At 40.2% G+C, this 27,710-nt stretch overlaps 2 protein-coding genes across 3 annotated transcripts in view; one reads left to right on the top strand and one right to left on the bottom strand.

Annotated features, from left to right (window-relative positions):
• ppm1lb (protein phosphatase, Mg2+/Mn2+ dependent, 1Lb) overlaps window positions 1-14,336 on the bottom strand; it is a 50,065-nt gene extending 35,729 nt beyond the window's left edge. The window contains exon 1 of the mRNA XM_020088578.2: window positions 13,498-14,336. Coding sequence (XP_019944137.1) covers window positions 13,498-13,896 — 399 coding nt within the window. The 5' untranslated portion in view covers window positions 13,897-14,336. The remainder of the gene's footprint in view (window positions 1-13,497) is intronic.
• A 2,287-nt stretch (window positions 14,337-16,623) lies between these two features.
• On the top strand, window positions 16,624-27,107 carry nmd3 (NMD3 ribosome export adaptor). 2 transcript variants are annotated; one of them, XM_020087924.2, is made up of 16 exons: window positions 16,624-16,722; window positions 17,124-17,202; window positions 18,068-18,202; window positions 18,337-18,433; window positions 18,968-19,048; window positions 19,772-19,900; window positions 20,771-20,861; window positions 21,576-21,654; window positions 22,221-22,317; window positions 22,786-22,903; window positions 24,024-24,169; window positions 24,458-24,570; window positions 25,110-25,182; window positions 25,415-25,521; window positions 26,335-26,405; window positions 26,598-27,107. In XM_020087924.2, exons 2-16 carry the CDS (start codon window positions 17,159-17,161, stop codon window positions 26,729-26,731), a joined length of 1,515 nt encoding a protein of 504 aa, XP_019943483.1. In that variant the 5' UTR covers window positions 16,624-16,722; window positions 17,124-17,158; the 3' UTR covers window positions 26,732-27,107. The 2 variants fall into 2 exon arrangements, with proteins under 2 accessions (XP_019943483.1, XP_019943484.1); XM_020087925.2 differs by having other exon boundaries at window positions 16,650-16,753.
• The last annotated feature ends 603 nt before the right edge of the window (window positions 27,108-27,710 follow it).

Below are 27,710 nucleotides of genomic sequence, written 5' to 3'. Positions count from 1 at the left end.
CTGAAGCAGCTCAAATGATACCAATAAGCAAGTTGAAGTCATCACCATTGATGGACATATGCATTTTCAATATTTGCCTGACATTTTAAGGCTAAATCAATTAATCAGGAAAAAAACTGGCAGATTGATCGACAATGAAAATTAGTTAGTTGCTGCAGAATCATCATTGATTGACATACCACTAATGATATCTGCCCTTTTAACACTAGCTAGTTTAAAAATAAGTATGTTTTATTTCAAAATTAGCTCAAGTGTTTACATTTATTTGTGAGTAGAGTATATGGTATTTAATTACATGTTGATATATGCAACCATATACAACACATACACTGTACATGTCATATCAGTGATGATAGCACTAATACAAACCCTAAGGGTGTAAACAGAAAAGTGTGTGCGAGGGCAGTTATGTTACTAGCGTCAGAAATCACAACCCATGTCTTATTTTCTGAATGAGACTTCAAACTTTAGGCTCCTGCAGCCAGAAGATAGTATCTGACGGGACACGGCTAAGTGGAGGTTCCACACTCAGCTGGGGAGTTGCATGTGGATGTGCTTCAGGATTACAAACAAAAGGTCAGACAAATGCAGATTGGAGTCAACTTTGGATCTCATTGGAAGATTAAGTTTATTTATTGCAGTTAATCTGATAAATGTGGGCTTTATCTTCAATCTGTTTACAAATAACCCTCAATCTGCTTCTTCCATGCCATCCCCGTTTTTTCCCCCCCTCTCAGTTTCTGTTCAACCTCATCTGTTTTCTCCTTAGGACTAACAACTTTATCTAACCCTTATGCAGCAGATGGTTCAACAGAAAAACTTGCTACTGATTTCCGCTGCACCACTTCTCCGTTAAGTGCTCTGAAAAAGAGGGAACCACAGGGGAAAGAATGAGGGTAAAAGAACTCTTAGGGTAATAAATCTCAAAGGGCCACAATCAACAGTAAATGGCAGAGATCCAGCGAGACCCTGGTATACAATCACACAGTCTTGCCTGAGAATGCATGAAGAACACACACATACACACATTTGTCTTAGAGTAAGATCCCTCTTCCTCCCAATTCGAATCACAAGCTCACATTAATGGTGTGCTGTGGAGTCCAATCCTCTCCCTTATCTTGTGAGTAAATTAAACGCAACCTGGTTCAGGATTGTTCATAGTGTATTTGAAGCTTTGCAGCTCATAATTCTTCCAGTGAATAGAAACCATGTTCAAATATCAAACATTCATAACAGCTGCATTCCTCCTGTCTGGATGGATCGATGAAGACTGTGCAGCACATGTGCACAGCAGACCGGCTCCAGCATGTTAACTTCAAACACACTTGCAGACGTGGGCTGAATCTTGCACTCAGACTATATTAGATGGGAAAACACAGTCTCCAATTTGGAAAAAGAACAAGCCGTAAAATGTTGAATTTTTCATAAGAGGGGGCTAAAAAAAAATGTAACCGATCTAACAGGGTACATTCAACTTGTGGGTGTATAAACCGATGAGAGACAGACAAATACAACCAGGAGGCCAGTTTTTCATTTACTGGGATGCACCTGCCCCATAACAACAGGCCCATCTGGCCAGTGTGAAGAGAGGAAGGGCCACAACTGTGAGCGCTAGAAAAAAAAAATTACGGCTGAGTCTCTTTGCACACACAATCATACCAATGTTAACTCCGAACAGCTGCGACTTGCTACCTTCTCTCAGCCAACATTCTTCTCCTGCCGTTTTCCACTGCCAAGACAGCTACAGCCAAATGCCGACTGACTCATCTATTTTCTCAATCACACACAGACAAACAATCAATTGTGAAGACAAGTACATAGACTCAGGCTCCTATAGTTAAAAATTCTAATTGTACACGTTACTGCACAAGCGTCCTTTTATTTCAGAGTTTTACATAACTGTGTTTTACGTCTGAAGAATGTCCCCCTTTCAAAAACAAAGTGTAGATTAGAGCGAGCAGCGCAGTCATGTCCAGCCATGTGATTAGATTTAGAAACTGTTAATCAGCTACAGCCCAACACACATAAGACTTAACCATTGCATAGCACTGGTTTGTATGGACAAATATAGTACTGCTGTAGGCAAACGTTATGTATTCAGAGCCATACTTGCAGCTTTGCAATGACTAGAATTGGATTTTAAACCCACACTTCCATGCTTTGCATTAAAACTAGGGAACACAACACAACCCTGTGTTGTTGTATGTTGCACCACATCGAGTGACCGAGGGTGGCATGCGGCCAAGGCCAGTGTGCACGCAGTGGGGTTTGAGGGGCTGCTGTGGCTGGGGGACAGCAGTTTGACATGGCCTCAGAGATGGGAGTTTTTGTGGCCCATTCATAAACTGCCAAACCCATGAAGAAAACACATACACAGAGAGAGAGGACGGGAAACAGTTGAAAAGAGAAAACAAGGCAATGGGGGATGACATGAGGGGGGTTCGGTTCTCAAACAAAAGACCTCAATTACCAAACCCACCCTTTACCACTGTGTCAGCCCAGACTGGCCCCGCTGAGACAGCGGAGGGTGAAGTGGGGGACGACAAAGAGACACTAAACACCATGACGCTCAGAGTTCACAAACAAATCTCCAGACAGGACCTCCTCCCACAAAATCCCACATACAAGCATTGTCCCTGTGATGTAATGTGTGCAAAGACCTTGTGGCTTCTTTCTGTTAGAGGGTGGGTGTATATTTAGTCAGGGGGGGTTAGTGAAGGTGTTTGACAGAGAGGGTGTTAAATTATTGAGCAATCACTGCCAGCAGGGGAGGACGTCACACAGAGGCTGAAGAAGGCACTATTATCTGCTGCTACATGCTGTTGGCAAACACACACACAAACACGTGCACACACACATCCTTGTGCTTCTAAGGACACACAAACTGATTTCAGATATTCACTCCTTTCTGGACTTTGCCCTCACATGTTCAGTCAGATGACTTCACGACAACACAGAAATCTCAGAATGGTTTAGAACAGGGGTTCCCAAACTTTTCCATGCCATGGCCCCCCAAACAGCTCCTGGCTGGGACCCCCTTTGCAAACCCACAGACAATGCTACAAAATATATGAAGAAACATCAACTTTGATAAGGTTTTTTCTTACCTTTATTCACTATTCAATAACTATTACATTTGTTTAGCATAAGAATATTATTAACTAACATGTTTTCAACACTGTATTATATTCCCACTGAATAAAAAACTTTTCAACAAACTGTTGACGATAAGAACAGAACAAAAGAAATCAAACCTCTCTCAAGTGTGTGTGTGTGTGTGTGTGTGCCATTTTCTGTATGTATGCTGCCTCATACTTTCTGATTTTAGTAGGCCAGGAGTTCTTAGGTTTTTTTGCAGCAGTGTCCTCCACAGCAGGACTGTTGGTCTGTTCCTTCGGTCTCTTTCTTGTCAAAAACCTGTCCATTTTGCGCTTGCTATGCTAGCTTGAGGAGCAAACCAGCTTGATAAATGGTGCAAACCGCCAGGTCTACACACGACGTCATGACGTCACGAATGATGTTTTGACTGGCAGGCAATCAGAAAAATGAGCATGGCAAATAACATTTCAATAGGACATATAATTATAAATTATATTTTATAATAATAATTATAAATTATATTTTATAATAATGATTTAAAGAAATAATTAGATTCTATTTTTTTAATTTTGCTTTTTTTTTTTTCTTATCTTCCCTCTAATGTTCTGAGGCCCCCCTAGCGCCCCCCCAGGGGTCCGCGGCCCCTACTTTGAGAAACACTGGTTTAGAACACGTTCTCCGTTTACTGCGGAGAACGTGTCGTTATTTACAGCACATCAACACCAGCGTCTGCCCTTATCACCAAAAGCTCTCAAATCGTGATGCCTTTTCCAAGTTGACATTTCCATCAGTGTCTTCTACGTGTATTGCACCTCTTTTTCTAATCTTTTTGTTTTATTCAGTTTTTTTATTCTAACATGGGCTCATTCGGACAGGAACCTGAGTTTTTACCTGGGGGCTGTTAAGGGAAACTCCAGAGAAAATTTGCATCCACAGACATTAGCGTTCTCACATACAGCCGCTCCAGATGATTTCAGGAGATTATCCAGAGTTCAGTGCATGTCTAAAAGCAGCTTTATTGGCATAATGCATTCCCCAGCCCCTTACTCCAGCCATAATCACACCGGTGAGGTGCATGTTCTTATATACCAACTGAATGTTCTTATCTTTTGAAAATAGAAGGTTTAACATGGGACACACAGAAACAAAGTATTCTTAGCTAGGAGATTTGTGAATGACACTTACATTTATTTGATTTAATGGAAAAGGACGGCAGTGGAAAAGAAGAGATTACAGATGTTTACTCCGGGGCTTGGTATTTAGGTGGCTTAACAGGAATAGCTTCATTTGTCCATTTATTTGCTGTGTCTCCACGACTCGGCTGCAGAGTCCCTCCCTGACAGCCCTCTCGCTGTAGGAAAACAAACCTCACAAATTACCAAAAAGGTCAGAAGACTTTTCAGCAAAGCTCTCCAGCTTTCTGGTCTCCTCTCTGCTGATCCTCAAGAATATTTTTCAAGCAGAACATGACCTGCTGTGTGCTCTCAACTTTCTGCTCCACTTAACATCAAGGAAGGTATGAAATGTTGTGCGTCAGCTTTCCCACCAGTGACAAAAGTGGGTACAGGAAGATAACAGAGGGGGTGAGAATTTTTACTGATCCTCATTACATGAATTTTTTTCAAAGTGCAGAGTAAAGTACTGCCAGGAATTGAGTCCTACTGAACCCGCCTGGTGGTGAATTAACAGGCCCCCTCATCACTGCACGATCATGCAGATCAAACTTGTCAAAGATGAAGCTGAAATATCCCTTATACAGATGCTGCCGTCATCAGCTTTTGACTTCATTTGGAGCCAGAGTCTGCTCTGTAGTAATCGTGGTGTGGAGCTGCAGTAGCAAGGTCCCACCAATATATGTGCTGGCCCAATCACAAGTCAGTCTCAGCTGTCAATCATGACATTTCTCCCTGTTTTTATAGCATCAAATAACTTATCAAAAGCAAGAACTACCTACAATGTAAGAAACCATCATTAAGAAAAATGGAATGGAAATGGAATAATTTGGTCCGTGTCCTATTCTATAATATGGAGGAGGTGGGATTTATGACCTATACTGCAACCAGCCACCAGGAGGCAATCAAGGTGATTTGGCTTTACTTACATACATACTGTACACTTACAAAAATGTTGTTCATTAACTGCTGAACTCGATATTATAACTTATCTCATTGCTCACTGTGTCTGTCTGCAGTTTGGTGCTGATTAGATAATTTCAGTTTCTAGAGCATTTTCGCTGAATGGCTGGAAATGAACCACAATAGTAAAGGTGTGAGCAATAAAATCAAAACAGTGAGCCAACTCTAAACTCTCACACTCCATAGAGCCGAGGGAAACTGCTGAATCAGGCGATAATTCACTGTGAGTTCATCACTATGAGCGAACAATTTTACAGTGACATGATTCCCTCTCAATATCAAATTATTAATTACACTCGATATAACTATATTTAATTAGTTTGTGTGAAATATATTTTTAAAAAACGATTGAAAATGTGATACAATAGTGTAAAGGTGTCTGGTCTTGGGAGGCCCACAACGTGAGAATGAACATTCAAGAAGGAGAAGCTCCTTGTGCAGGCTTGCAACACACACACCACACACAACACACACAACAGTTTTTAGACTGGGTCTAATTTTCTGGACAGTTTCCTTTCACATACGAAGAACACAGCAAGAGGTTTTCCGGGTCAGACATGTTCACAACAAACGGTAAAATGTGCAGAACGTTTAGGTGAAGGGCGGTGCCTGAGATGAGCATGCAGGGAGCAGGACATGATGTTTAAATTCTGCTGCAAATTTTTTTTTTTTACATGTTTTTGTTTACATCAACATCGCCATCTAAACTCAGCACAATTAGCTCTTGGCTCTTATCTTTCAAATTAGACATCTTCTCTGTAGTCTTTGAATGTGCATCTTCTTCATCCTGAGATATTTTGCATCCGTCACATGGAAGAAACATCATGAACACGGCCACTCACTTGCTGCAAATTTTCCAGACATTTTCCTGCTGTATTCTCACATTGCCTCACTCTGAAAATGTCCGGAGCCATGACTCTCACATGCAGCCCCTCCAGAATATTTAAGTAAAACGTCCAGACTTCAGTGATTGTCTGAAAGCGGATATATACATATATTCACATACTTGTCTCCTCACACTCACTCTCTTCATTTGCTCACCTTCAATTCCTGTAATGCCAAAAGTACAATTAGTCACATGCCAGCTCTTTCTTTCATCTCTTCACCGAGAGCGAGCTTAAGAGGAATTCAAACTGCTTAGCATCTACTCTACACAACCCATCTTCTGCTCCTGGAGTAAAACACAAACAGGCACACAATTAAATTAAAATACCACAAACACCGACCTGTCTGACTTTAAAACGTCCTTTACCTTATAAAGACGTTGAACTGCGCCGTTCGAGTGCTTTGAATGCTCCTGTCCTGTCCGCTTTGCAATTCAAGAGATGAATAGTGAAGGTAAAAATGAAGTGGCCATTCAGCCCGAGTATGAAGCAAAGGTGAAGTAAGGACAGGCTGAATAAAGACAGAGAGGTTCCCTCCAAACCCGGCTATTGTCCCTGTGGCTTTAGCAGTTTTCTCTTCTCCTTCTTTACTCTGCTCTCTTCCATCACCTCCTTCACAGTCAGAGACCCTATCTATCACAGTCTACTCAAACACAAACCTGTGATCGAAACTACATGAAAGAGTGAGCGGTGCACAAAAAAAGAATACAGCAGAACCAAATCGAAGAGGATGGCAAAATAAAGAGAAAAAAGCAGCCCCCGCACTCAAGTTAAACGAGCTTGTGGAGAATGTCTTCTCTGTATTCCACAGTTAAGGTAGATCTGCAGTGCCTGAAGCCACAACCTGACAGTGAGGCAGGGGAGGAAGAGCAGAGTACGACTGACTCTTTACATGTCAGTAAGGAACAAATAGCTCATGTTGCCATTATATGGATGGAGAGCCTGGGGTTATCAATTTCATGCAGGTTATTCCCACGTCAGCTAAAAATAAATCTCCATTTTACAGATAAATCTCTCACTGAGGCAACATCTAATATGACTGGCGATGTTCACACTAAACACAAATTTGAAACACTTTGAAATCTAAATTTGCTTTGGTGTGTGAGTGGGTGTGTGCTGCAGAGAGAAATTTCATTTTCCTGGTGTTATCTACATGGCTCTGGCTAATGATTTAACTTCCAGTTAACTGATCGGTTCCAGGGAAGTGGTAAAACTCACTGAACTCAAAGAAGGTTTCAATATTTTCCCTTAACTTTCTAACATTTAACTCTCTCACTTTATTATGTGGCAGATGAACACTGTATAGTTTGACATTTTGGGGAATAGACTTTGTTTTGTTGAGGACAAAGATGGCATGATGGATACCACTAAAAAGAGACTGGAAACAGCTAGCACAACACTATACATGTGATAAAAATACACCTACTAATTAACATATTATACTCAGACAGTATAAAGATGGATGTCACGTCTCCAGAAATTAAACCACAATACCCTGGATGTGATACACTGCCATCTTGCGTATTCGGAGCCAGAGTCTGCGCAGTAGCAATCAGGGAGCCGTAGTATCAAGGTCCTGTTGATACACAGGCTCAACCAATCTTGAGTCGGTCTCAGCTGTCAATCACGTCTTTTCACCCAGTTCCTATAGCATCAAACTAATTAAAACCAAACTTATAATAAAAATAACTCTTACACCATTGATATAGGAACTATCTAAACTGAAACCATGAAAAAATGAATACAAAATGCAGCCACCAGGTGACGATAGAGACACTTTGGCTTCACTTTTGGGGAGCTGTCATATCCATCTTTATATACAGTCTATAGTTATACCTTGTTTGTTTACTCTGTACACAAACACTGCCAACTATTACCAGCCTAATACGCAAACATTGTTTACAAATAAACAGTTACACCACATACCATTCTCTTGAACCACAAATTGTTTCAACATTTTGGTTTTTGTCAGAATCAAAAGACATAGACCAAGTAAAGTAGTGCCTATAGGCAGAAATTGTTTTCTTTGGACATAGCCATGCTAGTTGTTTCCCCCAATGTTTCCAGTCTTTATGCTAAGCTATGCTAATCACCTCCTGGCTCCATCTCCAGAAATCATATGCAGACGTGGGTTCAATACCAAATCTTCTCATTTAGTCCTCAGTAAGAAAGCAAATAAGTATATCATCTATCATAAAATATCGATTAACTGTGTTTTATAAAATATTTAGAGCTAAACATTCACCATCTCTATCATTTTCATGGGTGTGATTGCTAGTCAATACTAAAGTCAAACTTCTCCTCTAAATACAATGCTTTCTAGCTTTAAAAGCTCCATTTACAGCCTTTATTATTGCTACTTGCATTAACAATGATTTTTTTTTTTAATGGTTAAGTATTGACGAATTTCAATCAGTTGGTCAACAGGTAAATTGCACACTCCACGAATAATCGATTAAATATTTGAGTTAATATCTATCTGCAGCTTCTCAGTGGGTCTTTTTCACAGCAGACATTTTGACCTGGCACAGGTCCAGGTGTTTCTGATATCACTTGCCTCTGCTCTGTTTAAAAAACTCAGTAATAAAATATTTCCTTATTCACACCTGTGCTTTTTTCTAATGTCACACGTCGAAATGTCTCCTGTGAAAAAAGCCTGTTGTGAGAATGTGATGCTTTAATTTGTCTCATGTGACTGTGAAATTAACATCTTTCAAATTTAGAACTGAAGCTCTCACCTGAGGCCACATGACATGACAGTGATGGGAACGAGTCATGCTACTTTGGCAAGACAGCAAGGTGAGAGCTTCTCAGTCTTTGGTGCGTTTGTGACGTGGAACTTGACGTCCCAGGGGAAAAAACAGAAAGTCTCCTCCTCTACTGGCGATAGGAAAGAAGTCAAGCGCCTTTTTAAGAGTGTTTACGTGACTTAAAATAATCTGCGTATAGGTGTAAAAGAGGCATTAATGTCAATGACTGAATTATCAAAGACTGAATTAGAGACAGTAAATTACAAACATTGGGTAATCAGAGAGTATAAAAGGAATAGTGATTGGGTGAGAGAGCAGAAACCTGGAATAGCCAATGAGATTGAGCGGACCGACACACCTCACCAACCAGATGTTGTGCACTTGTGTTTAAAACCAGTATTGGCTGCCTACAGCATAATGAAAAGTTTCCTTGTAGACAGTACAAAAGAAGGACAAACTTGTGAAATTGTGGATACAGTATAAGTGCTTGTTTAATGAGTCTTGTTGTTTGTGCAAAACATTACACAAACAAGTGCGACCAGCTGACGTTGCCAGCAGTTCGCCTGCATGTCGTGTTTGATCAATCAAGTTTCTGTGAGATCCCAAGTCTTTGGAATGTGGTGTGTGGTTCTGCGTCTCTGGACCATCGAGTGAATTCTAATGATGAAAAGATTAGAAATCGGTTATAGCTATCATCATGTCTGTAGTCTCCCACATTTTTAAAATCCTGTGGTGCGCAGCCGGCATAAAAACTGATACAACACGCATCTTCTTCATCATCTTCAGACATTTAAAGACGAGACATTTGATTAACCTGGAAAATGTTTCAGCAGATTTGTCAATAATTAATACGATTGTTATTTGCATCCCTAACTGCATTTGGATCCAATACTTGTTCCCATGAGGTTTACATTGAATCACTGCTCTAATTAACTGACACCCTCAAGCCCCAGTGAAATGAATTTTAAATTTGTGTCCATTAGAGTCTAAATAAACAGTGTCCAAGACCTGTTAATGTTGATTAGGAATCTCAAACACCAGACAGATGCTGACATAAATCTGACACTGCTTAAATGAATGTTTGTGGTTTGGATGAGCAGTGAGTGTGCATGTGTGTGTGCATGTGTATGTGCGACAACAGAAATGGAAGTGACTGACACCTTGCTAACAAGCAAGCTGAGGCAGCCAGTATTCCTGGTGTTGCCCTGGGCCACGAAACATCACTCTGCTTCATTCAATGTTCTCTGGCTGAAAATAAATAAATAAAATAAAAATTTACCAAACAGAGGAAGTTGTTTTTGAGGGCTGCTGTATGGCAACCATTTTGTCTGACTTCAAAAGAGGGCGTGGGAATGAAGACAGAACAAACTGTTGCCCGTGGACATCCAGCTATGAAAAAACCTCTCGCCTACATGGACAAATCTGAACCTTCCCCTTTCTTCTTCTTCTTACTCTCACCCTTGAAGCTCTCCCACACACTCTCTGCTTTTTCTGTGTCACACATAAACATATATCTCCTATTTATTTCTCCAAGCCTCTCAACCATAAGTGTGGTAGCAGCGGCAGAGCTCTCAGGTTAGGTCACCGGTGTCTAAAAGGAACTTCGCTAAGAAAAGAAAAAAAACAAGCAGGGAGGAAAATCGGCCACAGGGGAAAACAATCCAATGACCACTTTTGGTCAAAAGCTGCAGCAGTCAGCACCGCGGCCTAAAATTTAATTTCCCCTAAAAGAACAGCTATCCTCTATGCCTTTGGCCGCCTATTTTTAGCATGTTATCGTTCAGCCTCAATCAGACCACAGCAGTCGTACTCAGAGAGAAGACAGTTGCCGTCAGGCCTCAAACGGCTTCAAGGTCTGCAGCAACCACACCTGCTCCATAAGAGTTTTAATCCCTGTCCATATAACACGCCTGAAAACGTATATATCACATGACCATCCATGCACACGGAGTATGGGCATGCTACACTTGATTTTTCATGTTGCGTTATACACTGGTGGGCTAACACCAGTTGTCTTCTGGAATCAGGTCGTTTGATAAGAGCAAGACAAATCAGCGAAGGCTACGTTGTGATCGAGAAAAACAAATTCAGTAAGCAGTTGTGAGTGTCTATGTCATAGTTTCCAAACTTATCTTTTTTAGAGGCTCTAAAACTCTGGAGTATTGTAGACGGCAGAAAGATCCAGAGTTGATGCATTTCAAACAAAACATGTAGTGGTGTGGAGGCAGTCCAAGAAGTATATCTGATGTAAGAAAATGGAATACCCTGAAAGCTTTATTTCTTTGTAGCTCTGTCACCCGACTGTGTGCTGAGGTCATGGTTGTAGTCCTAAGAAACAATGGCAGTGTTCAAGCATGGCAGGACTTCACCACACATCAGTGTCTCCATGCTCATGTCTGACTGTGGCGTCATCTCAGCTGCTCTTTGTCCCTTCAACTGACAACTTTTTGTACGGGTCTCGTTTTCATTTGCGTTGTAAAGCTGTTCCGTTGTTAACCCTGAGCACAATGCCATGTTCATGCACTCGAGGTCCAACGACAACCTTCATTAAGACCAACGAAGCAGAAAAGAAGGAGATTTCTAAGATGCCAACGAGTATCAAGTGTGGGTGGACAGAGACCAGCAGATCAGTGATCAATGACCCATTTCAGTTCTGCTTCCACCATACTGCCTCATCCAGCACTTTCTATGCCTCTGAATCACACAAATGTGAGTTTGTCCTCTTCCTGCCAGCTATAATCTTGTTAGACCATGGGGCCTATGATGTCTGTCTCCCCAAAAAAATTTGTTTGGCCAACAAACACGAGCGGAAGATATTTTGAGCACAATTTTGAGCTGCAAATAGACAAGATGCAGTTGTCTTGCCATTTGGAAGAAAGCTGTGAGTGTGGGTGAGCGTGTGTGCGTGTGTGCAGGGCTGTGGGAAGAAATAATGGGTTGCTACACACTGTGAGCCAATATGGGCCCTTTCCTTACTTATCCACCAAGTTCAATGACAAACGTCAAAGGGTGGAACACCAACTGGGCCCATGTGCTTACTGAAAGTTGTTTGAGACGAAAGCACAATATCATCCCTTAAGAAGCTGAGGGGCTTAAAGTGAGGTTCGCTTTTTGAGGCCCTCTCTTTCACATGGTAAAATGAAGTTTACAGACATTTCAGTTTTGTGCCATTTCATACAAGCAAAGATGCAACAAATGGGCCAGTATAGTCATAGAGGAACAAAACAGTACACCTGGTTCAAACAGTGGGACGAATGGAGCGTTAATAAAAACTCAACGGCTAATTTTTGATCTGAACCTGCAAATTCTGCACAGCTTCATTTTTCCTTTACATATTTATATCATGCAAATTTAATATGTAAACAATAAATGGGATAGATCACTTATTCATTGGCTGACCCAAACATATGATCATATGATAACATCTAATAATGCTAATTACTAATTTAGTATGTCTGCAAAATAAAGTGTTTTTTTTTTTAAATGTCAAAAGTCAAATTACAGTTTTGGATGAAAAAAAACTGCAGCCAAACTTAGATTCCCTTTTTGTCTCACTCATGGCAACAAAGGTTTGCCAGCAGACTTAAAACTAGACCAGACATAAAGGAGTTGCCCACAAAATACTGAAAAATACAAACTTCAAAGTACTTGAAAGCATCTTTACCCACATTTCAGTTTGTGGCCACTAGAAATTAAAGTAATTGTAAGTTGTTGTCTTTATTGTGGCAATTCCTTCTTTTTTTTTAAAGTTCAATCACAGTTTTGTTTGCAAAAAAAGAAAAATGCAGCCAAACTTAGATTCCCTTTTTGTCTCACTCATGGTAATACAAAATTTATGGTAGCGTTAAAACCAAAACATATGGCGACAAAATACTCACTCATGGTAATTGAGAGCAAAGTTAAAACTAAAAGATGTAACCACAAAATACTGATGAATACACTTACACAATATAACTTAAAGGTTCAGCATGTAAGATTTAGTGACATCTGGTGGTGAAGTAGCATGTTGCACATGACCTCACCCTCCCCTTCCAAACATGAGAGAGAACCTGTGGTCGCATTCAGTTGTCATAAAAACTCAAAAGGTGTTCAGTTTGTCCAGTCTGTACTAATGTAAAAAAATATGGTGGCCTGCTCCAGATGTAAATATAAAGTATTTTTACAAATTAGATGAATTGTAAAAAAACTACTTGCAGCCAAACTAAACAGCTTGGCTCCTCTTTTGTCTCACCCACAGTGAAACAAATAGACATTAAAGAAATGCCCAGAACATAATATCAATTACTCTAACTTAAGGCATCTTAACCCACACTTTAGGGCACCTACATCTCAGTGTGGGGCCCCGACAAATTAAACTGATTGTAAGTTGTTGTCTCTGTTGTGTCACTTTCTGTCAAAATGGTTTGTTCCTCTTTTGTCTCACTCATTGTATACAAATTTGACAGCAGAGTTAAGAGCAGACATAAAATAAATGTCCAAAGAATGATTTCTTTATTATAATTCATGGTAACCAACACATCTGGGCCCCTGGGTTTTTGGACAGAGTCAGATATATATCTTAGACTGTGTGTGGGAAAGACACAGAGGACACCCTGGCTTTCATCATCCTCGCCTCCACATTGTACTCACCTCTCCACCGTGGCCGTCAAAAACTCCAAAGATAGAAGGGTGGCTCTTGTTGACGACGTCGGTGAGCACCTCGAACCGGTCCTCCATGTGGTCTCGCCGGCCCTGGATGGAGTACACGGCCGCGGTGTTGCTCTTGAACTCCCAGGTCTTGGAGAACTCGGCGTCCAGGACGTCCAGCCCGCCGAAGCGCTCGTTCTGCATCATCTCCGCCACTTTCCCCTTGACCATCTTGACCGCGTCCCGGCTGGACTTGACGATGGTCTTCACCTCGTCCGTGTGGAAGAAGTAGCTCCATAGAGCCAGGCTGATGCACAGCAGGAACAGGGTCTCCGGTCTGAGCAGAAAATAACGCATGATCCGACCTAGCAGGGACAGCAGGGTCATCGTATCCTCTATCATTTATTTATTTACGCGCAGGGGAGATAATCGCGGCAGGTTGGGAGTCGCTCGCCGCCGCCGCAGATCTCACTCCATCGTCGTTTCCTGCGAGAGCTGCTTCGGAGCGGTGACACATTTAACCGAGGGGGGGGGGGACACACGAAGATTTCACGGATTCAGCGACTGACACTTCACCGCATTCTCCCACAGCAGCAGCGGGTTTGAGGTGTTAGCGCCCCGGCTGGTTCCCTCTCTCTCGCCCCGCAGTGAGCCGCCGCTGCCGCCGCCAGCAGCAGCGGGTGACCATCTGATTCGGTCCCAGAAACAAGCGAAGCCTCCCCGGACTGGAGAGCGCAGGTCGCCCGGGTGCAGCGGTGGAGAGAGAGCCTGTTTACGGTCCTGGAAATAGCGGAGCGTGCTGGAGCCTCCACATTCTCAGCTGCTGCCAAACTGACTGAGACCGACCCACTGCTGCTGTCCACACAGCACGGTGCTGCCTTCAGGTGCACCTCGTAACGCTGCCCCCCCAACAGAGACACATGAGTAGTCAAACTACTCCAAAGGTCATGAACTGCTACAAGTACACCCAAACACACATGAACTATCAGTAAAATAAAGTTTTAAGTTAAGTTCAGTTAACTAAACTGAACTTAGGGGGGGACAAGAGGATCCTAAGTGAAACTAAGTTCAGTTAACTAAACTGAACTTAGGTTAAGTAAAGTTAAGTCAGGATAAGATAAAATAAGATAATTCTTTAATAGTCCCACTATGGAAAAAATTTACTGTTTTACAGCAGCAAAATGGGAACAGTAAAATACATATTCTGTGAAGATTATAAATGAGTAAACAATATAATACAAACACAAGGAGTATAAAATAAATAAATATATAGACTATAATGCAAACATAAATGCAATCTGTATATTAACAGTACAGTACTGCACATATATGATATTGCACAGATAAAAATGATTACTGCATTTCACTGCCATTGCAGCACTAAAAAAACTGCCTCTGTGAATTTGACATGTATACATATGTTTTAAGTGTTACCTGTGTTGAAATGTGTCTGTTTATATTGTCTGTGCTGAACTGGCTGTGAAAACAGATTTCCCCTAGGAGACAATAACTCCACAGTTAAATTATTTGAAAGAAACGTTTTGGTTTTCATCAGTTTTTTATGGTGTCCTGCCTTGTCTTGGAGAAATTGATCCATGTGATCAAAGGGAAGTTAAAGAAGTGAAACATGGGATATTGCTAGAAAGTTCTAAGACTGATATTAAAGATAGGAATAATAAAAATAAGATGACAGGACCAATAAAACAGTGCCAAACTTTTATTTTTTTATTATTTGTTGTTATCACTTATTTAAGAATACCATTTACACTCGATTAAATCTAATATCAATTACACTCGATTAAATCTAATATCAATTACACTCGATTAAATCTAATATCAATTACACTCGATTAAATCTAATAACAACTGCCACAAATAATCCTTCATGAATTATATAATGTTCAGATTTTGAAACTACATTACTAAAGTATTGTTTCAACTTTATGGCCATTTCCTGAGGCTGCAGTTTGTGGTGCTGTTGAATTGGGCTGTGCTAAACTGATGTTTCTATTATGTCCTCTTTTACATCATATCAATGATGTGTCATTTATTTTATCACCATATGTAGCCTATACTGGAATGGTTTTTAACTTTAGACATTTCCTACAGCACCTGAAGGCATCCAAAGAACCAAAATACAGGTGAGCACAAAGGCCACTCACTGATTTACTAAAAATGTTAAAATATAATTGACAAAAGCTGTTGAATACAACTACAGTTGAACATTGGATTACTGCAAAGTGTGCAACTGGCCTCGACCAAAGAGACACATGGGAACATGACTGACAAAAGCCAAATACAAGATGACATGACAAGCACCTTGGGGGGGCTCCTCCATTATTACCTGATCTTGAGATCCTGCCTCTTGGATACCCCTTGTGTTAGAATTTAGTCTCAAGACCCTTATTACACTTAATCTAATGTGCAGAGAGTGGAATAGACAGGTTGATACAGGCCAGAGGAATACAAATAAAATTAATATGAATGTTGATATTAACGAATTATGAAGGATGTAAAAATGTTAAAACACTGTAGACAGGATCATAAACCTGAGTAACACTCTGCACCCAGATAAAATATTCTACAAACGTAAGTCAAATAAATAATGGGCTATTTTTGCCATGATAAAACTGTATAAGGGATAGTTCACCCAAAAATGTAAAGGTACTGACTACCTTTACTCACCACTATGGCGATGGAGCGGTGGGTAAAGTGTTTGAGTCCAGGTGAAATGTTGTGTGGACTCAAACACTTAAACAATTATGTGCAATTAGAGTCAGGCGTTGGGTTGAAGAAAAATAAGGCTTCACACGTTATGAAAGCCCACCTTCTTTTTACTGTCGAAGATACAGTGAAAACACATTTCCATATTATTTGTGTGGTTCTATGTTCACTTTGCTGAGACTATAGAGTCTGTCACTGTCATTTATATTAATATACATTTTGTGTGAGCTTTTCATAACAAGTTGCAGAATGTCAAATCCAAATAGAAAGTTTATTTCTCTCATTTTCTTTCGTTTCCATGTGCTTCTCTTATTTTCTGTTCATTTTTCTTTTTTAAGTACAATAGGATGAAGTCTTATGGCGTTCCATTTTATATTTAATTGAATTTACTTCTGGGGGAAATTTGTTCAGGCACACATAGACAGTCCCGAGGTCTTTGAGGCATGAGTGACGTCATCATCCCGGGTCCTCTGAGGGGAAAACGTGGAGGACTTCCATGACAACGTGAGGCGATTCTCTGACCAAAATAACATCTGTAGGGTTTTATTCATAGTCGCTTTTACCAATTGTTATACTGGAGTCTCGTTGTTATGAGGTTTTGTGCTTGTTTCTGGTAGAAATACTCATCAGAAATAGCTTTTTAGCATCAGATGCTAACTGTCTCCTACAGAATCTAAAGCATCGGATAGCATGTGCTCTTCAGAGATTTAAAAAAACGTTCACACTCTTCATCTGTTTCCGAGGGTACACATCAGTAACGAGAAAGAATGTTATTTTCCGCTGTTGGACATCATGTTAATACTTTAACGCAGTGCTACAAGCTAACGTTAGCTAGTTATTAGCAGGGTTGCTACTGTCATACCTTCGATTAGAGCCATTTAAATCTGACATGTGTCTGTTCACAGAGATCCACCGACACTGATCCGTCACCCTCACAAGAATGGAGTACATGCAAGCTCCTGCCACAAGCAGCCAGGGGAATATGTAAGTGAAACTGACTTTAAATGGTTGTATATGAAGTTTTGTGTAAAAGTCCCGACTCACAACATTGATCTCGAGGATAAGATTTGTAGTTTGTAACGAGGCTGAAGTTAAGTGATCAAACCTGGACAAGATTATCCCAGAAAAACCTCTGATTGTTTTGTGATCAGAACCTTTTCCAATGAGTCCGAGATGTGAAACTTTTGCTGAACCAGCTTCAGTTTCTCGGGATAAACTAGTTGAGATTTGATGAATGTAAGTGTAGTGGTTTCTAATCTTGATCTGGTTCAATGTGTTGTAGATGTGTACATTTCTTCTCTTCATAAAATAAAATGAAAGTAGGTTCCGAACAGTGTCATGTTTGAGTTGCTGTTGAACACCATGTTAATAGAACTAGAGGTACAGAAAACTGTCACTCAGGAATCTTGGACAAACTTTCTTTACCTTCTCCTCAATTACTGCATCAGACTCACATGTCAGTATTGTTAATCACTACCATTAGTGATGGTTCTGATTTGTTTATAGCACCTGGGTAAAAATGGCCCCTAGATGATAAAGGTCTGCATAAGTTTGACAGCTGTTTGGACTAGAAAGGGTTGATGTCTGTGCTCTTTTTTCTTAAGTCATGAATGTACCAACACCAGGGAGACCTTTTCAAAACAATCTGTCCTTCAGCTGTTCTGTAGCATAATTTTAACCTAATCTTGACCAAACCAAAGATTTAAAACTAACTGACCTGCGTACTATGCTGAAATAAATAAAAATCTGTGACTGATAAACTGATATGTTTGTTACATATTTACTATTTGACCCAAATTAGTTAAATGCTGCATGATTAGTTTTTACAAACATTGTGTCTCCTCTACAGCCTGTGCTGTACCTGTGGTGTTCCTATTCCTCCCAACCCCGCCAACATGTGTGTCGCCTGCCTACGTACTCAGGTCGACATCTCAGAGGGAATCCCCAAGCAAGTCACAGTGCACTTCTGCAAGCAGTGTGAGAGGTTTGTTTCATTTTCTTTAAAAATAAATTACACTGTTCTTTCACTATTTACAGGTTAAAAAAAGTTTTTCTTTTGTGGTAGAAATTTTGTTGGTAAGGTTGAGGCATGAATGTAAATCTTCATTTTTAATCCAGGTACTTGCAGCCCCCAACCACCTGGATGCAGTGTGCCCTGGAGTCCAGGGAACTGCTAGCTCTGTGCCTGAAGAAACTCAAGAGCTCTATGACCAAAGTGAGTGTGATACTTCCTAAACTTCAGACCTCCAGCCTCAGAAATAGCCTTTAGCTGCAACTTGCTTATTTTCATTATTGATTTGTCGTCTGAATATTTTCTTGATTAATGCTTTAGTTGTTTTGACAATTAAATGTCAGAATATTGTGATAAAATCCTTTTTTATAACAGAGTTATTGCTTCAGATCTCTTGATTAATTCAGCCAGTTGTCAAAAGCCCAAAGATTTTCAGTTTACGATTAATACATTGAGAAAAGCTTTGAATGCGTTTAGCTCTAAAATAACTATAAAGTTGAATTGATAATGATATAATAATCATAAAAGTATTAAAAGTGATATGAATACTAAACTGTAATCTCCATATTAATATGAGACTTTGCAGGTCTTTTGTCATAGACTGCAATTTCCTAATATTGTGTCCACCTTATGTTTCTGACTTCATCATATAATTCACCATGGTCGCCACAGCACGTAAGAATATTTAATCATGGCTCATGCTACTTCATGGACTCAACAGCAGCCCTCTCCTCACAGGTTCGTCTTATTGACGCTGGCTTCCTGTGGACGGAGCCACACTCTAAAAGGATCAAGATGAAACTGACCGTACAGAAAGAGGTAAGAAAACAGAATGGAAGTGATGAGTGTGGGAGAATGACAATCATATGGCTTGAAACTGACACGATGATTGTTTTTCTCCTAAAGGTTATCTGTACTCTTTTTTAGGTGGTAATTAGCAGAAAGAACAGTATGTGATGGAATTAAAATTTATAGTTAACCGGTGTCAAATTAATCATGTAAAAGTAGTGTGACACACACATCCAGTTACCATAAGAGTTAATCAAATTCTATTTGTATAGCCCATATTCACCTCAGACAGTGCCACATGTGAGGATCCCTCTCCCAGGACTGACAGAGACGCTGCATGTAACTGAGAACATCAGCAAAATATCAGTATTTACAACATTGTTCTGTGTCATTGAGAATCATATGATGGCATTTAGAGAAACTCTTTAAAACAGCCTTGTCTGTTTTTGAGTGAGGTTTGGATGATGCCAGTAGCTGCGATCTCATCTCCTTGACCTTTAGTGAGAACCTGAGCTCTTTGTGTCTCTAAGCCAAATCTTTTGTTTAGCCGTTTGATGGTCTCCTAAACACTGTCTTCAGATCCCAGTGGTCCGACGTCCTCTAAAAGGCACAAAAACAGAAACATTAAAAAACACAGTCTCTTCTTCCCAAAACACCCGGTGATTAATACGCTAAATACACAGACTTGCCGTTGCCTGTTTGCCATGCAGGTAGAACATGTGCTTTGACTTGTTGCTGCGTTTGCCTCTTCAGGTGATGAATGGTGCGATCCTGCAGCAGGTGTTTGTGGTCGAGTTTGTCATCCAGTCGCAGATGTGTGACGACTGCCACCGTGTGGAAGCCAAGGACTTCTGGAAGGCTGTGGTGCAAGTTAGGCAGAAGGTGTGATATTTAAAAAATATTATCTCCCTGTTTTTCATTATTCAAACTAGACTCAAATCTGTCACCTTTTTAAAATAGTCTCAAATAGTTATTCATGCCTCTCAATACACTTAATTCTTGTACACTTAAAACTTATTTGTAGATAAGTCCAAACAAAAGTTCTGCTTTTATAATAATAATAATAATAATAACTTGGTAGAGTACTTTCAGTAAATCTCATTAGCTTATTCAACATAAGGAATTCAGAAGGTACTTCAAAATCAAACATAAAAATACAAAAAAGTAAATTAAACTAAAGAGCTGCAAAGATAATAACATTTGTAACATATATTCTCTCCTGTTATTCTTTGTTGATTTTGCAGTTCTTGTCCTGTAGTTCTGTACATCCCTCGATATTAGACAGGCAACACAACACATTTCTGAAAAATGCACTTTTCCCTTTTATAGGTAGATCAAATTTAACCTTTGTTCTGTGGGGACAGTTGCCTAAAAGCAGATCCAGAATTTCTAAACTCTGATACCATCTACCCAAACAAAGCTTAGATTCTACAGCTGATTATAACTCAGCAGTGTCTGCAGTTACTTTGCATTCAAAGCCAGTTTAAATCAACAGCCGATTAAAATCACTAACTTCTACTTGTTCTTACTGGTTTTTCTGTTGCCCTTTGCCCTCGTGATGTGTTTTTTTTAATCTTTGCTCAGAAAGAAAAGTGTAGATACCTGTAAGCTATTAACTGGGCTGTTTTTATGAAAGGTCAAACATGGCAACTGGGTTTAGCAGATACAAAGCTGTTAATCCTATTTTTACACTAATGTGTAAAAATCTCTGTATGTTTATAATGATGCCCAGATTTTTCTTTTTTTAAACAGACTGCTCATAAAAAGACATTCTACTATCTAGAGCAGCTGATCCTCAAGCATAAACTCCACCAGAATGCCCTCAACATCAAAGAAATCCATGGTGAGTCAATGAAATATGATTAAAGAAATTAAATGTGTATACATATATATATATTTAAAGGGAGCGGCTTGTTGTTTTCTTCAGGGCCTCAAAACATACTTACACTGAGAAGTGGGAAACTTCATTCATCAGCAGCGCAACTAATATGGATTAGATCTCAGCAGAACATAATGATGTGTCCAGTGTTAATTACCTCTCGTTCCCATACCAGACAGCAAGCCATGCATGCATATCACTGGCGTCAATCGCATCATACAGCTGTCCTCGTGTGGGCCTCAGAGGAGCATGCGTCTAATCAGTGCGCTGTAATCAGAGTAGACATTCCATACCAGATTCCTGCAATGCAAGATGGCTTCAGACCGTGTTTAGAGACGCTCAGTGACACACACACACACACACACACACACACACACACACACACACACACGTCAGGCAGTGGGTGACAGCTCAGCAGCACCTCTCTGTGCTCTTGGACAGGACTGTGAGGCAGAGTTTGGCCCGTCGGTGTAATTTAAATCAGCTCCACATCTCGGCAGGACTTGAAAGCTTCATGGAGGTTACAACATGTGGCTGCCATATTTTCTCCCATCGTCATCTGGTCCCCCCGTGTTTGTGTGTGTGTGTAGTTTGCCTGCACATGAGTTCAGCAGCGGTGTTGACCTGTGAAATGCACCTGTGATGAATTTATTGGTGGTATTTTCCGTTGTCTCTCAGAGGGGATTGATTTCTACTTCGGCTCCAAGCAGCATGCTCAGAAGATGGTCGACTTCCTCCAGTGCACCTCGCCCTGCAGGTGAGCAATGCTGTGAAAACATTAACACCATGAAAAAATTACAGATACGTCAGCCAACGCTTATAAAGTGGCAATTAAACCCAAAATGTGGTCGTCCAACCATTATGACAGATTTTATATTTTTTCAGTTTAACTATAAACATAATTCTAAAAACTGTAAGCAAGAGTAAAATAAATTAGCAAATAAATACAACACAATAAGGATATAATAAATATAAGCAACAAAATTCAGTGCAAGTTTATTAAAACAATTTAAAGAATCATGAAAAACACAGATAATAAAGACGATGTAAGACTGCAGATGTAGGACAGATCTCAGCTCTTTCACTTAAAAGATGCATTAAACCTGAACCCAGTTCTGCCGATATTAGTGCGAGAGTAGGCGACATCTAAAGAAATGTAGTTACTTGGTCATGTTGTGTAGTGACTAGTTTTACATGTACACAACATAGTTTTTAAACCGATTGTGACTAAATAGATTCAGCTTTTATAATTTCATCCAATGAGGCAGAAATGAGTGAGGGATTGTGATATTATAGTAATAATACATTCTTTCCTTTCTAAAGGTCAAAGACATCCCAGCGCCTCATCTCTCATGACATCCACTCAAACACGTTCAACTACAAGAGCACCTTCTCTATGGAGATTGTACCCGTCTGCAAGGTATGCACCTGTGTCTTCTTTCTATTCTACATTTTAAGTGGGTTTTTGTTTTCTTTCAATTGATCCACTCTTGCAGGTGACGCTGCTCAGAGCTGCAGACTAGACAGACCTGTTATGTTTCTTCACACATTCAGTGAATGTTAGAAAGCTGTCAAATGTTACAGGCTGGAATGTTATTTTTTTAGGGTGACGGGTGATAGTAAGTGGACTTTACTGAATAGTTAAGAGGGTTTAATACAGGAAACGTTAAAACAAAGGTAGGCAAAGAGATATGTAGCATGTGTGTATTTATCATTTTCAATAGCTGCTTAATCCCATTTGACGTGTAGCTTCAGTTCTGGGGTTTAAATCGGGGTCATACAGGGTCAATTCAATACATGCAAACAAGACTTGGAATAGTAGCTTTCAAGCAGTGCTGTATTTTTTGTTTGTTAGTTGTTTTGACTTTGTTTTGTGTTTGGTTGCCAGGACAATGTCGTGTGTCTCTCACCACGTCTCGCTCAGAGCCTGGGGAACATGGGTCAACTGTGCGTGTGCATCCGTGTCACCAGCACGATCCACCTCATCGATCCAAACACCCTGCAGAGTGAGTGTTACTGCTGCCTACTCATTTTATACCCCACGGTCCAATCCCACAAGAACTTGTCCTGTTATGATAAAATATAGCTGCAGTGGCCGTGTATACAGGAATATGAATGGAATATTCTATCAGCAACTCATGTAAACATCATAATAATTATTATTTACTTAAATAATTATAAGTGAGCAAGTTCAAAATGGACTTCAGTGACCTCCCTGAACAGCAGATCTGATCTGAGAATAGAAAACCTTTACCTGATGTGGTAGAACAATAGATTGGCAGGGTGAACGTGTAGAAGTGACGTCAACATGGATCAGAATCTCAAATCAAAGTTTCAAAACATCCTGCATCCATGCCACGAAGAATAGAGGCTGTTTTGAGAGCAAATGTGGGCACTTCACAGTAACAAAATGGTGTTCCTAATAAAGTGTTCAGTGAGTAACAGAGTCATTACTGAGGTGAAACTCTTTAAAGCAGAACTAAGCTGACCTCAGTCTGTTGTCCACATGTTCATCATAGTCGTTAAACTAAACAGCTTCCTTCTGCTCCCCGTCACAAAATAGCACGACGCACATGCTCAAGAAAAAAGCCACATTCCTAGTTTGGATTCTGCCTGCTGTCAAAGCAAAGTCTGCTTATTCTGAGGGGTTTCAAATCAATGTAAACCTGGTGACAATTAGTGAAGATGCCTTTCCTCTGTGTCTGGTTTAATCACTCTTTACGTGAGAAGCTGTGGCGTTCCTCAGCAGAACGCTGACATGTTGGAAGCAGCAAACACACACACGTTTCTAATTACTCTTCAAAGAGCAGGCTATTTTTGTTGCAGAAAGTTTTCAAGGAGGCTGAGGAACAGAAACAGCCCCGGAGGCCCTGTTCAGTATATTTGTGCTGCAGTAGGCAATTAAGCTCTGTATTTAAAATATGTGTTGCTGTTTGTCTGCTTGTGTTTGCTTTATTTGCTTTATAGACAGAAACATGTCATTCCTGTCTGGTTAAAAAATGCTTTGAACGGCATATCTATTTTTATGACTTAGTTCTCATATGGCTTTTACATAAAATCATGTGAAAATTAAAATGCATGGTATAGTTTGTGCTCAGACTTTCTAACTGATGTCTTGCACACTAGTTGCTGAGGTGGATGGGAACACATACTGGCGTAACCCCTTCAACAGTCTCTGTCACCCACGGCAACTGGAGGAGTTCATTGTGATGGACACTGAGATCATCAGGGACCAGAAGCTGGGAGCAGGAGCAGGCTTGAGGTCTAATAGGGTGAGTGTGTGTGCGCGAGCAGCATTATGTGGGAACATTACTCTCCTCTTTGGAAGTAAAATCAATAGTGGACCATTACATTATCCTGAACCTCCATGCTGGAATCAACAGGATTGTTCTTTTTTTGTGATGGGGGTGTTTAGGGACAATCTTAGCTCTCGTCCCTCTGTTTGAATGTTGTGTTATTATCAATGCAACTGTCAAATCAAGTTGGTGGAGGAGAACATGAGCATTAAGGCTTTAAACTACATTGATATTCCCTCTTTTGTGTGTCTGTGTGTCTTACAGCACTCCCTGGCTGAGGTGTGGGTTCAGAAAACATCAGAGATGAATACCAGCCAGCAGTATCACTGCCGCACATTCCTTGGCCACTTGCTCAACATCGGAGACCTGGTGTTAGGGTGAGTATCAAGGGTTGACGTCATAGTTTATAAAGATGGGCAACGCATCTACACCTTCTCCTAATAACCTGAAACGAAGCAAAAATATCCTGGATATGAACGCTGCCATCTTGTGCCGGTGCCGTCATTTGGAGTCTGTGCCGTAGCTGTCAAGGTTCAGCTGATATTTGACCAATCACAGTTCAGTCACAGCTGTCAATCAAGATGTTTCACCTAGTTTTTATAGCACCAATTAACGAATTAAAACCAAACTGAAAAAGAAATTATGACTTAAACAAACCTAAAATGATAGAAACTGTCTCTGATGAAAATGTATTTAACAAGTATTTTGACATTTTAGTTTGGTCCATGACCGATCCACTGACATTGAGGAGGTGTGGTTATCACCTATAGTGCAGGCAGCCACCGGGGTCTGATCGAGATGCTTTGGCTTCACTTTTGGGAGCCATCCTGTCCATCTTTATATAAAGTCTATGGTTGACAGTATAGACACATCACAAGCTGCCAGTTTTACACTTAACGGCACATTTACTTCTCAGGTTTGATTTTGCCAACTCCAACGTCAATGATGAGCACCTGAATAAGATGAACCCTCACCATGTTCCAGACGTGGTAAGACTCAACCTGCATTTCTCTGAACATCCTCAGTGAATATACTTAAGCTTCAGAGGCCTTTAGGAGCTGTTGACTTGTTTAACACTGACCTCTATTGGCTGCACAAAGAACTGACTGTTGTTTTGATAACGTTCTGGGAGAAAATGTTAAATTCCAACACAGAATCCCACAAGAAAAATGAAGTCAGTCTGTTTCAATGTTGTAATTTGTACGATGGGAACTGTTAAAGGTGCTGATCAAGAAGAGCTACGACCGCAGCAGGAGGGTGAAGCGCAGGAACTGGAAACTGCATGAGATGTCCAGAGACCGTGATGGCATGGACACAGATGATGAGAGGTATGTTTGTAACGTTAAGTGACAATTTAAGCTTCACAATGTTCTATTTCAATCAAAACCTTCCATCTTCTAAAGCGCTGTCCATTATTTATCTCTGATTAATTGTTTAGCTTTTTAAGCATAAGGCTGGAGACATAGTTTTCATATTGTGATCAAATCTTGACTGAACCAACAATGCACTGTGTAAGGCAAGACCTTTTCTTAAACAGCTAAATGTTAATCAAAAGGAATGAAGGCATTTTTTGGAACCTAATTTCAGGTGTGGACTGATACACATGTTGTGCTTTGGTGCAATTTTACAGCACCAGGATAGTGTATATGTCAGTGACTCAAAATAAAGCAGAGCAGTTTAGTTTTATCGTAATGAAGGAACTTTTAAATATGAACAGAAGGCTCACTTTTTTTTAAACAACAGATCCATACTCTCGCTAGAAGGTTCTTCTAAAATCCTGAATCTGTCTGCATGACACATTCAATGAAATCTTTTCTGGTAAAGTTCTTAGGAAATATTTTTAGAAATATTTTGAACACTGTGTCCATAGGAAATAATTTTTTAGATTGTATTCTCAAGTGCGTTCTGAAGAAATGAGCAAAGTTAGTTTTGTCCACAAATTGTAGCGTAGATTGTAGCACAGAAAATAAAAGGAAAACACTTAGGATGTCTGAAATTGTGACTGAAGACCCGACATTGTTTTTAATTGTTGATGAATAGTTTGATACCTCGCCAAGAATGCCATGTATCCTGTGGTTGTGTGTTTTTTCTGTCATGCTGTGCCACATGGGTTCGGTCTAAATTAGCTTTTCTGTCTTCAGACAATACCAGGACTTCCTTGAGGACCTGGAAGAGGACGAGGCTCTGAGGAAGAATGTCAACATCTACAAAGGTGAGCAGCTGGGACACAGCAGACTTTCCTCTGCATCTGCTTCTGAAGAGACTTCAGCCCTTCTGTTAAATTATTTCTATTCTCAGGCTTTGACTAATTTACCATCTTAATAGAAGTTGCTCACAGTTAATTATTAATTAAATTATTTATTGGATAGTTAATGATAAGATGCTGGTTTTGTTTTAATATCAGATGCTTCAAAGATCCCTGTGGAGAGCGACACTGATGATGATGGAGCGCCACGTATTTCCCTGACGGAGATGCTGGAGGAGCTCAGCCTATCAGACGCCACAGGAGGAGATGGCGCCGACATGATGACAGAGTAAACAGTGGCCATCAGTGTGACACTGACGGTTACTCTGTCAAACACATGTCCACTGATGAGGCAGTTTTACGAATACAGACCCCGCTGATTCTGAACTGACACGACTGATGAGTGATTCAAACAACTGATTGATACTTTTTCATACTTCAAAAAAATCCACAGTTGATTGTTAAAGTGAATCATCACAGTTAAAGTCCATTACATGTGGATCATATCGGTGCCACTTAGTAACAAATAAGTTTCTTCTGAGAAACTGGACTTTTCTCTAGTACTCTTCTCCTTATGTGGTGTAAAATCTTTGAAGTGCAGTCAAAATGGAGTGATTATAGTTAACTATATCAAAATAAATATTTGCCCCTATGCAAACTTTACACAAATCTCTTGTCTGTCTGTGCAGTGTTTGAATATGGTGCGATTTGTACATGTGATGCGTTCAGTGAGTCAAAGTTACATTTGTTAAGTGCGTTGCTGTAGTCATTCACCAGAGGGAGCTTTGGACCACTGAGAAAACAGAGGTAGAACCCACTTGCAGTAAACTGATCCACACCTGTAAATGGAGTCATTTGGTTTCTGTGGGCAATATTCAAATATTCCCCACCCGCACTAGCTTTCTCACCCAGAGAGTGTTGATCTTGAAAACACCTCAGGAACTGTTTAAAATGACTTTAAAGACCAGAGTTCATTTCAAACTGTTTTGGATTATTTTGAGAATGTAAAACCTCAACAGTTCCTCACACTCAGCCGTCCTTAGAGCATTAATCAAAAATTTACTTCTGTAGTTTGTCAAGATTTTTTTTTTTGCTTCAGATTTGTTGCATGACTGTGCGGGACCCACTATTATGAAGCTTTATGTAATAGAACACACCTCAGGAATGTGTGTATCAGAAAATGAGTCTTTGTGACATGTTTCGCATTCTAACTTGAGGAGGAGGAGGCTGCGTCTTGTTTTTCACAGACCTGGTTGTTGATGGTAATCAGAT

Source organism: Paralichthys olivaceus, chromosome 11 (genome assembly GCF_024713975.1).
Source record: "Paralichthys olivaceus isolate ysfri-2021 chromosome 11, ASM2471397v2, whole genome shotgun sequence".
NCBI classification, from domain to species: Eukaryota; Metazoa; Chordata; class Actinopteri; order Pleuronectiformes; family Paralichthyidae; genus Paralichthys; species Paralichthys olivaceus.
Note: the sequence above shows the minus strand (reverse complement) of the source record. Positions and strands in the feature narration are given on the sequence as shown.

Coding starts and splice junctions, on each gene's coding strand:
- nmd3 (XM_020087924.2), top strand. CDS start 17,159: ATGGAGTACATGCAAGCTCCTGCCACAAGCAGCCAGGGGAATAT. Junction 20,862..21,575: donor CAACATCAAAGAAATCCATG/GTGAGTCAATGA, acceptor GTTGTCTCTCAG/AGGGGATTGATTTCTACTTC. Junction 24,170..24,457: donor CAGGCTTGAGGTCTAATAGG/GTGAGTGTGTGT, acceptor TGTGTCTTACAG/CACTCCCTGGCTGAGGTGTG.